The 12,547-nt window shown below is 40.6% G+C and overlaps 1 protein-coding gene across 1 annotated transcript in view; it reads left to right on the forward strand.

Moving 5' to 3' along the window:
• ADCY5 (adenylate cyclase 5) overlaps positions 1-12,547 on the forward strand; it is a 203,893-nt gene that overhangs the window by 121,867 nt on the left and 69,479 nt on the right. The window contains exon 3 of the mRNA XM_059852713.1: positions 3,494-3,615. Coding sequence (XP_059708696.1) covers positions 3,494-3,615 — 122 coding nt within the window. The remainder of the gene's footprint in view (positions 1-3,493; positions 3,616-12,547) is intronic.

Genomic DNA, 12,547 nt, shown 5'->3' on the forward strand with positions numbered 1-12,547 from the left:
AGCTGGAGACTCCTAATGAGATTATTTGCTGCCACAGCCTGTGCTGACATTGATCTCCAGGTTCAGTTCAGATGACTCTATGCATAATGCATTGAGATAAGCACGAGGTGACAGCAGACACAAATAAGGACAGCTCAGCCCACATGTCCAAACAGGGGTGGAGGAAAACACAACTGCACAGCCCAACACTGTTATTTATAGTTGCTTGTCTTTTTCTGGAGATCGATGGAGCTCCTGTGTGCTGTTCTCTTATAAAGGCGGGCAGATTTTCTCAGGCAAATGACCTTGTATTTTCCTTTATGTAGCATCTACCAGCACCCAAAATTAGCCTGAAAGTAAATAGAAAATCCAGAATATCCAATGCAGAAAACAGATTACTTGTGATTTTATTACTTGAGATAACTAAGGGCAGAGCCAAAACAGGAATTGCTGTTGTTTGCCCACAACAAAATATTCTTGGATGAAAAATCAGGTGTTCTCCACATTGTGTAGGGAGCAAATAGCATTTGAGTAAGAGATGGGTTGTTGGGACTGCACTGTCTTAATTCTAGCATTGCATGTCTTCTGTCTCTGTAAAGTTGTTCTCTCCTTTTTTTCATCTCAGCATCACTTTTGGTAAAAAATAACTGTTACTAAATCTGAGGAGAAATGGATAATCTTAAGATACTAAATATTCACAGTGATTTGAGGTCATCTTGGGAGAGGGCTTCATAAATAGTTAAAATTTCTTTGCAGAGTCATTGTGGGAATGTGTGTGCCCACGTACAAATATGTCCATGTGTATGTGTGTAAACAGGGTAGATATGTGTTGAACTCCTTCATCTATGTGCCTGTTTTAGAGACGAGTTCTCCTTGGGATGCAGTTGTTTAATGTATAATTCAGTGGAACTATACTTGCATGTTATTTTGAAGGGAGAATTATATATGGATTTGCTCTTGCATTTTCATCAGGTCAGAATGCTGCCTTGTTATACTTGTAGAACACCAGTCCTGGTCACCTCACTGGTGCCTAATACAGGATTTTACAGTGAGGGCTGCAGCACTTTCTAGTTATTGTATCAAAATAAAATTTTTTCTGTAGTGGAGACCCTAATTTTCATGTGGCTTATGCCTTACAAATGCACTTGTTATAGCCTTCTCCTGTTAGCTTCAGAGGTTCTTTTCAGTGACTGTGATGACTCCAAGCAAACAGAATAAAGATAATGCTCAGCTCTGTAACACAGCTCAACTTCCTAATTAGTAGCTGCATGAAGGGATGTTGTGCCACATGCATTTGTTTCACCTGATGAGCCTCTCTTATCCCCTGATTATTAGTTCAGAGCAGTGGTAGTGCAGCTTCTGGAGACCTCAAGTGTCTTGAAAATATTGGCGATTTAATCTGGCAAGTGCCTGTGGTGTCAGGAACAGTAGGGGTGGGGGCTCTCAAGTGACAGCTACTCGGAAATGTAGGTGACAATCTCCTGGAATGCTCCAAACAGCAGCTCAGGCTCCTGTCTCTGTTTTGGAAGAGAGTAATCCCTCCGTGCCCGTGCGCCCACAGGGAATGTTCCAAACCTGTGGGTGCCCCCAAACCTCCCATAAAGCTCCAAGTTATTTAGAGGATGTGTAAAATCACACATAAAATAGCAGCTTTCACACATTTGAGGATGCCTATTAGAATATGCAAATGACAACAGGGTATACAGCATTTACTCTGGAAAGCATACAAATGTGTTGTGCTTTTCCACTCAAGGAGTGCACCAATAGCTGACAGAAGCCTAAGGACACGTGCATGATTCATGAGCTGCTTTTTTTTAGAAAAAAAAGGAAATGTAACTGTTAGCACCTGCAGTATGCTAGAGACGGTGACAGTACTTAAAAAAACAAGTGACTGCTGCAGTTTTAAGCAGAGATAGAAATCCCTCCAACACATCTTCTGTGTTATTACTATCTCTTCAAAGACTGAAGGCAGACTCTCTTTACGGTGCACATTGAAGGGGGAAAAAGAAATACTGGGCAGTGCTACAGACTACAAAATGTCTCAGTGCATGCTGAACACATTTTCAGTGAATTCATCTTCCTCTGGTTCCCCCAGGGTTCCTCTCTCTCCTTAGAGGAAGAAATAAATGGTGAGATTTCAGTTAAAACTAGGAATTAGAAGCCAGAAATGTGCCTATAACTGCAGCATGGGCAAGTGGTTTGGTGATGTGAGTACTTGGGACAGGATTGCTGACCCCTCTGAGTCAGGCCTGAGCTTGAACCCTGCTGCTCCCTGTGTTGTTGAGAATTCATGAGCTATTAGATAAGGTTGGGGACCTTCCTTCTGTGTCATCAAGAAGGAAGGCCCTTTTCTTCCTCCTGCTCACTGCAGGAAGAGAAAAATAAAGAAAAAATTGGCACAAGGAAAAAAATCCCACTTTTGGGTTTTTTTCAGCCATTGCAGAGCACTGCCTGCAGGTTGGACCAGACCACAGCAGAGCTGATCCCAAAGGAGATGCTCCCCACCTTCATAAGCAATAGCAAAACCTTTTGAACTTCAGGGGGTGTGACTGGGAATAGAATGCAGCTCTGGGCAGAATTCTCAGGTGTGATTCCTGATCTACACAAAAGCATCCCTGGGGCACAAATTACCTGCAGATTTAAATTCTATAATTTCTGTGTGAAATTGGCATCAAATTTAGAATAATAACAAGTGCTTGCTTTTATGTGAGTTTTTAGGAAAATCACCAGAAAGTCATCATTTTGTCAATTTTTGCATACTCTGTGGGAACAGCTTGCAAAATAATGTTACAAAAGTCACACAAAAGCTTCAATCAGTAAATGAAAGTGCCAACTGAGGGGCAAGGAGAGCCACAAACTGTTGATGGTATGTGGTTATTGAAGATACTCTTGTAGGTGAGTGGGTGGGTTTACAGATCTTAGTGCAATTGGGCACTACCAGCAGTTTAAAGTGTAGCAGTAGCACTTCTCATGCTGGTGGTATCGGGGCGTTTCTACGACTTTTTAGCTGCTAAGAGCAGGTTTGTGCCTGCTGGGGGAATGTGCTTAGATAATTAGATAAGCAAGGAAGGAATTTTAAATAGTGCCCAAGGGTGTTGGGATATCACTCCTCTGGTGTTAGGTGAAGGAAGACTTCTTGGTGGTATGCAGAGACTGTGTGGGAGGTCAGACAATCTCATTTATCAGGGTCCTTCCAAGAATGGTGCATGGACACTCTTTGAGTTTTCACGGCTGGCATGAGAATTGGCAACCATGAATTGATTGTAAGCCCAGTGCATCTGGAATGAAAAATACTACTTTTTCTTCTAAAACCACTGAGTTCTTACTGTGGGGTTGGGAAGACAATTGCATATGACTGGTTGGGGGATCAGCTCCTGGGTTTATGGAGCCCATTTTGCTTGGCTGTACTCATCTCTCACCAAACTGATGAGTCATTTCTCCCCAGTAAGGAACAAAGTGTGTTTGTTAACTGGGCAGCAGGTGTTTTAATTGGTTCATCTGTCTGACTCCACAGGAGCGTCTCCTGCTCTCTGTACTTCCTCGACATGTTGCCATGGAGATGAAAGCTGACATTAATGCCAAACAGGAAGACATGATGTTTCATAAGATCTACATCCAGAAGCATGACAATGTCAGGTAAGAGCAGCAGCCTGTCTCCCAGCCATGGGGGAGGAGGGACCCTCCCAACGCTTGGCCCTGAACACCCAGGGATGAAGATGTCAGTGACACATAATCCAAAATCAGTGTACAGACTCTGAAGTGTTGCTAGCTGACTTTTGAAAGTTTTTTTGTAAGGTGGTAGGAGGATTGCCTCATTCAAACAATATTTTCCTTTGAGAAGTGACTTGAACTGATCTCTTTCCTTACATTTTCCTTTTTTTTTTTTTTTCCTTATTTCTTCGCTGGAGTAAGTGTTGGTGGTTTTGAGAAGGTGTTATACTGGGGGTCAGTTATTTCTGGACAATTACAAGCACCCCTCTGATAAGAGATGACGGAATGCAAGTTAAAAACTGGGAGCACTTCCAACAGGGTGAATTGCAGAGCCTGGCTAAGGTCTAGATTTTCTGGAGTGGTTTCTGGCAGTTTGGGATTACAAGCAGGGGGTCCATTAGTGACAGTCTTGACACCTGCTCAGTCACCCAGCAATGTGTTGCTCCTCAGTCTACCTGGATGAGGAGAAGAGTTTGACATCCAATCTCTGGCAAGTCATACAAAATCAAACACAGCCTGGGCTGCTGGGGTAGTCCAGCCCCAGGAACTTCTGAACATCTCCTGGTTCCCACTGCCCAATTTCCCAGGGAAGAGGCAATAAAGTAGTACTTCAGGTGGCTTGACAGCTTTATAGGCTGCACTTGCAAAGTTTAACCTAATCTTATGCATTTCACCTCTGCTGTTGTACCTGATCTCTTTGGAGATCACTTATGTCTCAGCTAAGCCAGGTCATGGAACTGTGTCTGTCAGCCTATAAATGCTTCTTTTGAGACACAGGGACTGGGGACAGGGAGCTTCCCTTTTCCATCTCCCCTTACAACAAGAGCTTTTTCCTGAGAACTCCCTCTGTAGCTTTTCTCTCTCATGCAGCTTTAGTATGTGGTTGAATTATATATTCTGATACTTTATGCTCAACAAATAAAAGTGAGTTTCTAACATACTGCACTCTCCAATAGCTGATGTGAGAAAATCCACATGAAATTCTGATGTGTTTGAAGACTTTACCTTAGGATTGAGGGTAGCTGGGAGAGGCAATGTACAAGCAGAAAATTGGGAACTTGCTCAGTGTTGAATGTAGTCTTATATAAAATTCACTGAAATCAGGGAGAGTCTGTGTGCTGGCTTGGATGGAATTCAGCCCTTCAGTTTTTTTGTTTGTGACTCAGTAAAGAGATAAAGATCCACTAGCAATACAATTAAGACAAAAACAGTATCAGAAATCAAAGACAGTTACAGTTCAGTGATGAAAAATAAAGGATATATGCATGGTGATGAAGGGGAGAGGAAGAGGCCATCCACAATGCCCTCAGCAGACTTTGTGCTACAGTAAATTACATTTTGTGTCTTCACATTCATTTTTTCCTTAATGACACTGAGCTTGTTCAAGTAGGTGTGTAAATTACTTGTGATAGATGCTGATTGTGAATTACTTTTTTCCATTACTCAAAGGTCAACCTGACATTCAAAGTAAGTGCAATTCATTAGCATGCCATAAGACTATGGTATTTTAGTCTTCCACATCAATTTCCATGTGTCATTATTTTACAGGTTTCAAAGTTGTTCAGTGGTCAAATTTTAGTAAAACTGATTGTCTCTTTAGGATGATACTGATTTGAAATTTTAATCTATAGGATTACATATGCAAAAACTAAATAATAATGAACTAAGTTTGCAAATGAAAAATTTTAAAGGGGGAAGGGGAATCTGATATAACAATTATGACTGCAAAAAAAATAGAGCAAAGATAATGGCTGGTATGGAGACATGGAGATCTCAAAAGATGCATCAAGAAATGGCACGTGGCTAAGAGTATAGAAGGAGAGAAGAGCTATGATTTGCAGCTAGGGCCGTGAACATGAAGGGTGAAACACAAATACATATATGGCTTTGTGCACCAGTCAGTTCCTGATGGGTAGCTAACAGAACTCTTGCAAACATTTAATTTTCACATCTTGCATATTTATTGAATAATACAAGCATTTATGTAATAGTGTCACTTCTGCAGCTTAAGAGTAATTTTTATTTTATTCTTCATGCCGGTGAGTGTTTAGGAATCAGGCCCTTGCAGGTGCCAACCAGCTCCAGTGCAAAGGGACTCTAAGGTCTCAAAAGATCTTAAGAGGAAACAACTTAAATGATATCTTCCTCAAAGTGTGGGCTTTGTTGTCTGTGCCTGTGAGGTCCTAAATCACAGCGCACTGAAATCATGGAAAAGGCTGGAAAAGTGAGATAAGAAATAGAAATAAAATAGTGTATGTGCTGAGAGCAAATAAAAAATAACTCAGGAACATCTCATCTTCATGTACTTTAGGGAAATGAATAACTAAGTGCGAATATTGAAGAAAGGAAACATGATTTGGAACAAATGACTCATTTCACACCAGGAGTTCAGCACGGAGCCTTTGCTCTTGCCTGGGTGCACTGAAACCACCTCTAGTGGGAATGGCTGTGGATGATTTTGAAGCGTTTACGTGCACACAGAAACACCCTGGAGGGGAGAGGCAGCATCTCAGGGATGCTGATTAATGAACTGGCTGAATAAAAGCAAGCAGGCTCTTTACTTTGCACAGGGAAATGCTCCAGGGCAGGCTTTTGAGAGGAGAACGCTCCAAGCGGTTCTGGTTTGTGTTCGTCACCATTCAAAAATGTCATAAGAGCTAAGTTTTTATGAGCTAAAGGTTATTGTGTCAAGGCAATTGAGAAGTATGTGAAGTCAGTGCAAGAGTGCTGTGCCCAGCCATTGAATCTGGCTTCCTGTTGATGATTTATCAGCAGGAGCATTTCCTCTGCAGCTCACAGGAGTGGGAAGGTCTGCACAGAGCTGTGGGTTTTCCTTCTCCATCAGCTGTATTCAGTGATGCTTTCCCCCCCATTCTCCAAGATTGTGTATAAAGGCAGATTTTAATGAAAGTATAATAGATGGGAATTTTTGTTAACTATTAATTTAAAAGTTTGATTGTCATCTTTAAGCTTGGAACCCAACATCTTGATTTTTACTGGATCTTCAGAGTGAGGTTGCTTTCCAAACCCACTGTCAACAGGGAAATAATGAGGCTCTGGAGGTTTCCATCCACATGGGTTTAACTTGGGTTCTTTGAACTCAGGAGGCACCAGGGCACAGCCTGGTGCACTTAGCCTGGTTTGACATTTTGTGTGGGAGAAGTGGCTTACTAAATTCTCTTCCAGACAAGATTAAATATTTTAATTTTCAGGGATGATTGGGTCTGGGCTTTTGGGACCACCTCTAATTTTAATTAAAAACCAAACCCAAACCACTCTACCAGCCGAAAACATTAATCTAAAATTATGTGAAGTAAATGTGTGTAGGCTTTCTTTGCTAGTTTAAAAATGAAGTGTCCTTAACTTTACAGTTCTGCTTTTATATGTTTAGTTTTAGATTCTAGGTTAGATGGTTCAGGTTTTTTGGGGTGGTGGTTCTTTGTTGGGGTTTTTTTGGGGGTATTTTTTGCCTTTTTTTTTTTTTTTAGAAAAAGAGGTTACACACTTCTCTTTTTTTTTTCTTTTTCTTTTCTGTTTGTTTAAGAAAAAAAGAAGTCAGTTTAAACCTGTGTAGAAGAGATCCTCCTTAAGTACCAGCAGTCAGTCTGTAAAACATAGCCATGATCCTTCCATAGGAGCAGTTCTGCTCTGAGATTGCTTACTGTGGTACACTTCCCTTAGAGGGTGGGCTATATCTCCAAAAGGGAAAGATGATTTTTTAAAATGCAAAATACTGTGGTCCTTTTGACCTGAATGGGTAAAAGACAATCTTTTTTGAGCAAATCTTTTTATCTGGATTTCCTGCAAATGAGTTCATAATCTCCTGATTATTGTTATGGAAAGTAAAGTTCAGAGACTAATTTATCCACAATGAAAATATAATTTCCTGTAATTTTTGGCAGCAAAATTTGTTTCAGGATCATGTTCGTCTGAAAATTTTAGTGGTGACAAAACAAAGATGCACATGTTTGAGGTTAATACCCTCTTTTTCAATGCACATTAACAGAACCTTTAAACTGAGAATGAAACATTTTCCTGTCCTGATTTATTGAATGAGAATTAACTTGGACAAATCCAGAACCTCAAAGCATGATTTGACCTTTCCCACAATATGTGTGTGTGTTAAATATAAAGTCTATTGTCAAAAGCAATCAGGAAAGGAGTTCCCAAGACTATGCAAGTAATTTTGGGTAAACAACAAGGTGAATTATGTAACTAATTTTGTTCATGTTATCATGAATGAGATTATGTCTGATAGACAAGCCCTAAATTATGCACAGATAATATTGTTTATCTATCTTGCTTCCCAGACAGAATTTTAAGTGTTTTACATTACTATTGCTATTTTTAGTGTCTCACTGCAGTGATAATGGCTTTACTGTTATCTAGGTTTGGCCAAATATAGTAATCTCTGTGCTATAAAAGGAGGCTCCAAGTCCTCTGTGAACGGATAAAGGTTGGCTTTGTCATTGAAATTCCTTTAATGAACTGTTTCAAGAAGCTTATTTTAGGGCTGGCATCCAAGTGCAGTAAAAGTGACAGTTTCCTCTCTTCACCCTTTCACATAATTCTTATGAATCATGTACTCAACAACATTAACCTGCTTTCAGAGTTTCTTAAACTTCTTGACAGCTTGAACTAAACCATTTGCAGAAATGAAACAAGACCATTTGCTTTCAGCTTTTTAAATGAAAAGTATTTGTAACTCATCTTCTGATTTAATGACATTCTAACACCAAAAAGTTCTCCCCTTAAAAATGACCAAAGAGTTGCACTTTGGCTGAGTGTCAGGGTATTCAGACCAGCTGTGTCTGCTTAACCTCTTCACCTTTTAGGTGTTGTGATGCCTAAGTAGTTGCTTAGGAAGTTTTTTAAATCCCTGGGTTACAAGGTTCTATGGAATTGTGAACTATGACATTTGAGGGAAAATTCAGCTAAGGAAACAGATTTTTCTTCCCTCCTCCCACTGTCCTCACACACAGGACATCCATTCTTAATGTTTCTTGGGGGTGAAGGACTTAATGCTCCTTTATAAAAAAGTTACATTATGGCAGGTATACAATTCTAACAGGGATATTTTCAAATATTACACAGTCCTTCATCTCAGCCAAAGTTTGTGTAGCTTTAATTTCTCTGGAAGGCCTCATTGCCAGGAAAGGGCAGGAGCAGTAACTTTTAAAAATATTTACTGTATAATCCATCTTCCTCCTTGTCTTCTTTCCTTTCTGAGGGGACGCAGAATGAAAATTAATGGTTTCTGTTTAAAAACAAGGAAGACAGGCGTTAGGAAGGAGAAAGCCCAAAAGCCACTTTTATCCATGTTTTATCCAGCCTTGCTGCTGCTCTCTGTGCCAGTCCCTGAGCTTCAATTTCCTCCAAAGTGTATTGATGGGTTGGTTGGTTGTTTCTCAGAATCAAGGCTTGGCAAGACCTCTCCCTCCTTTTCCTTGTTCAAGGCATGTGCCCACGAGCAGTAGAAAGTTATTTTTGCCCGTAGGTGGGGGGTAACTGTGGGTTTCATGTGAGTTTAGAGCATTTAATTGCTGTAAATTCTGGTTGAAGCTGTAGGATGAGAAAAGTGAGTAGGAGGGAAATGAGCCTGCCCACATCTTTCCCCAAATGACAGCAGGGAATTTTACCTAAATGGGAACTCTCTCTGTCAAGAACCTGTTCTTGGGAGTTTCACCTATGCCTGGCAGATGTGAATCTTTGCTTTTTAATGTTGCAGATTTTTCTTTTTTCTTTCAAGTTAGCAATAAGTTTTAGGAAGTGCAGAAGTAGGTTTCACCCATGGATGAAGGTGAAATACTCTGCTCTTACCACCACTAATCACTTGTCTCTTCCTAATCAATTTGTTGTTGTATTTGAGAGGAAAAAGTCACTTGTCTTTTGGACATTGTCATTCACGCTAAAATTCACGTGTAAAGAAATTCACTTATTGCAGCCTTGACACACCTGGAGTTGACCTCAAAGCTGTGCAATAAGTCTGGCTGTTAATATTACAGGAGATGTTTCAACCCGGGATCACTCCCTCTCCATAATAAGTGGATTGATGGCTCAGCCATGAAGACTTTTAAGCCAATAAGGACAGCAGTTTTATATATTTTAGCAAATCTACCTCTTTGTGCGTGTGCACAGCCACCTTTAAGAACAAATACGTGCTAACTCGTTAAAGTATTTGTATGCTCTGTGATCTTCCTCTTTGAGCTGGGAATGTATTGTGATCCTGGTCCCTGCTGGGGGCCCCTGGAGTCTTCAGGGCGGTGAGTGAGCCTTGTAGCCTGTGCAGAGCAAGGCAGACAAATTCCTGGGGCCAGGCACCCCGCTGGGTGCTCTCCTGGGCGCGTGTGCTGCAGTCAGGAGCGCGTCCCAGAAGTGCAGCCTGCCAGGTGACTGCAGATCTGCAGCCACCAGCCAGCCAGCAGCAATTAGGAAGGGCCTGTGATGTATAATTCACACCCTGCTATCTGAGTGTACACAAGGGCCTGTGAAGTTCACAGGGTGATGGATTGAAGAGTGTTAGATGTTTTAATGATGAAATACTGTGAAGAGTAATTTGGAAAGAATAATGAAGGTGCCTGCAGAAGTTTACAGAGCAGAATTTTAACTCGTGGAGGTTATTTGGATTCTCTTTTTTCTTCAATAGTACTAAGAAGAAATTGATTTTTAAAAAATGATTGGTCTGAAATAAACAAATGTATCAAATTTATAGTAAAAAACCCCATCAAATTTCATTTATTCAGCTAATTCACTCCCAGTCCTCTGTACTCTGGAGTAATCTTGACAAGAAAAATTGAGTATTCTCTGAACAAAACTTGTCTTTTGTGAAGATCTGCTTTTACAGAGTTGCTTTTCTCCTGTAAAGACTTCGTGAGATTTCAGTTGATGAACTGCTTTGTCATGTAGTTAACATGCAAAGTGGTTTTAAGAACATTGAGTTTATATAACATTTGAAGAGGTTTTTATTAAAATCATCATCCCACCTTTTTGCTTCCTCCCTAGATGATAATGACTGAAAAGCAAAAATTAGTTAAACTTTTTATTCTGTAGTGCAGGAAACTTTGCAAAACTATTTGAAGCTCTCTTACAGAAGCTATAAAACAGAGACACAGTTCTGGATGGGGATGGATTAACTTCTCTTGTTTTATACTGTATTTATATCCCTCAACAATTGCTGCTAATTTGTGCATCTGTTCCTACTGGTGCATATATAATTTTGACAGTGGATAAATAATGAAGAAGAGACAAAAGCTGGAACCAATTAATGGAGAAGAGCTCTCGAGTGGTCTGGCATCCTGTGACTCAAGTTAGTACCACTGCTAACTCGAGTCTGTGTCCTTCAGGAATTGAAAGTCATAGTGTAGCTCCTAAACTTTCTCTTTTTTATTAACTTTGCTTTATGCTAAGTGGTGAAAAAGTTGGGAAGAGGTTGGTACTGACTGTGCAGTCTGCATAATTCTGTTAGTGGGGTTTTTGTAAGAAATCAAGCTAAGAACACTTCAGGAAGAGAACTGACAGGAATGAGGAGCACCAGAGGACTGCACAAAAGAGCAAAGGAGGCAGAAGACCAAAGGTTTAATTAATTTCATCTCACATGTCCCATTGGCATGGCATTGCCCTGTGGAATGATAGAAGTGCTCTTTTTAGAAAACTGAGATTTTTTTGTGCCCATTTGTGTTTTTGTTACAAAGCCCAAGAAGGATGCATATAATTTTAAAAGGTGGGAATAAGGACTTGTAAAATTGTGTAGATTCTGGGGACTTGGAAGTTTGCAGGTAGCTTTCAGAGACTGGGAAGTGTCTGTGTGATACTATTTAAAAAGCAACCAAATTATAACACTATAGGTGTTATCTTCATTGATACCATGACCAGCAGAGCTCTTTGTGGTTGCTGTGTGTGATTTTGGCAAATATCTGAGGCTCTCAAAGGCACTGAGAAAATCTAAGGATGTTCTTGACCAGTAACCACATCCATTTTTTGAATCAACCTCCCAAATTGATACCTCAAACATATAGGAGGATCATCAACATTCAAAATCAACTTCACTTCCTCATCTGCAGTTCTACAGAACCGACCCCCGAGATGAAAAACCTGGCATGCTATTTATAAATATTTATAAAACTATTTATAAAACTATTTATAAAACTTGGATCTGCATGACCATCAGGAAAATATTCTCTCCTGGCCTCCTGTTGCAGAGACCTCCCCTGTCTCTGTACTCCCAGTAAGTGGCATGCAGAAGGCTGGGTGACCAGGGCTCTGCTGGGTTGTAGCATCAGCTGTAAATGCCTGTGTGTCCCAGCAGCAGCTGTGCAGAGCACCTGGAAGCACGACTTGCCCTCTCACATGAAGGGGAAGGTGCAGGTAGGAAGCAGTGGGGAATTTTCCCAGCAGAGTTACAGTTTGATCCACCATGTCAGCTCATTGTTTTGGGGTGTTTTGGGTAGGTTTGTTTCATGTAAGCATGATTCTTTGCAAAGTGTGATCATGCACTGGCTCCATTCCTGCTCACTGTGGAGAATGCTGCTAATAGAGGGTTACTAGGACAACCCTCCTTCTTCTCACAACTACTTAATTTCTGTTATCTCCAAGGCCTGGCAGACCCATACATCAGTGCTGAATGAAACAGCAATTCAGAAAAGTGCTTTGTAACTCCCTGGACCCTGAAGGAACTGAGAGAACCTGTGTCACAGAGCTGATGGGATGTTAGTGGGGAGGAGAGGTAGGCAAAAAATATGGGGAAGACAAAAAAAAAATCTTGGAAAGAAAGGAGGAAAATTACCAATTTTTAGGATCTCTGGAGGAAAAAAGAAGGGGCAATGGAAACCAGATGCAAGGAGGTGTAGATGTGGGCAGT

The sequence above is a fragment of the Haemorhous mexicanus genome, chromosome 8 (genome assembly GCF_027477595.1).
Source record: "Haemorhous mexicanus isolate bHaeMex1 chromosome 8, bHaeMex1.pri, whole genome shotgun sequence".
NCBI lineage: Eukaryota > Metazoa > Chordata > Aves > Passeriformes > Fringillidae > Haemorhous > Haemorhous mexicanus.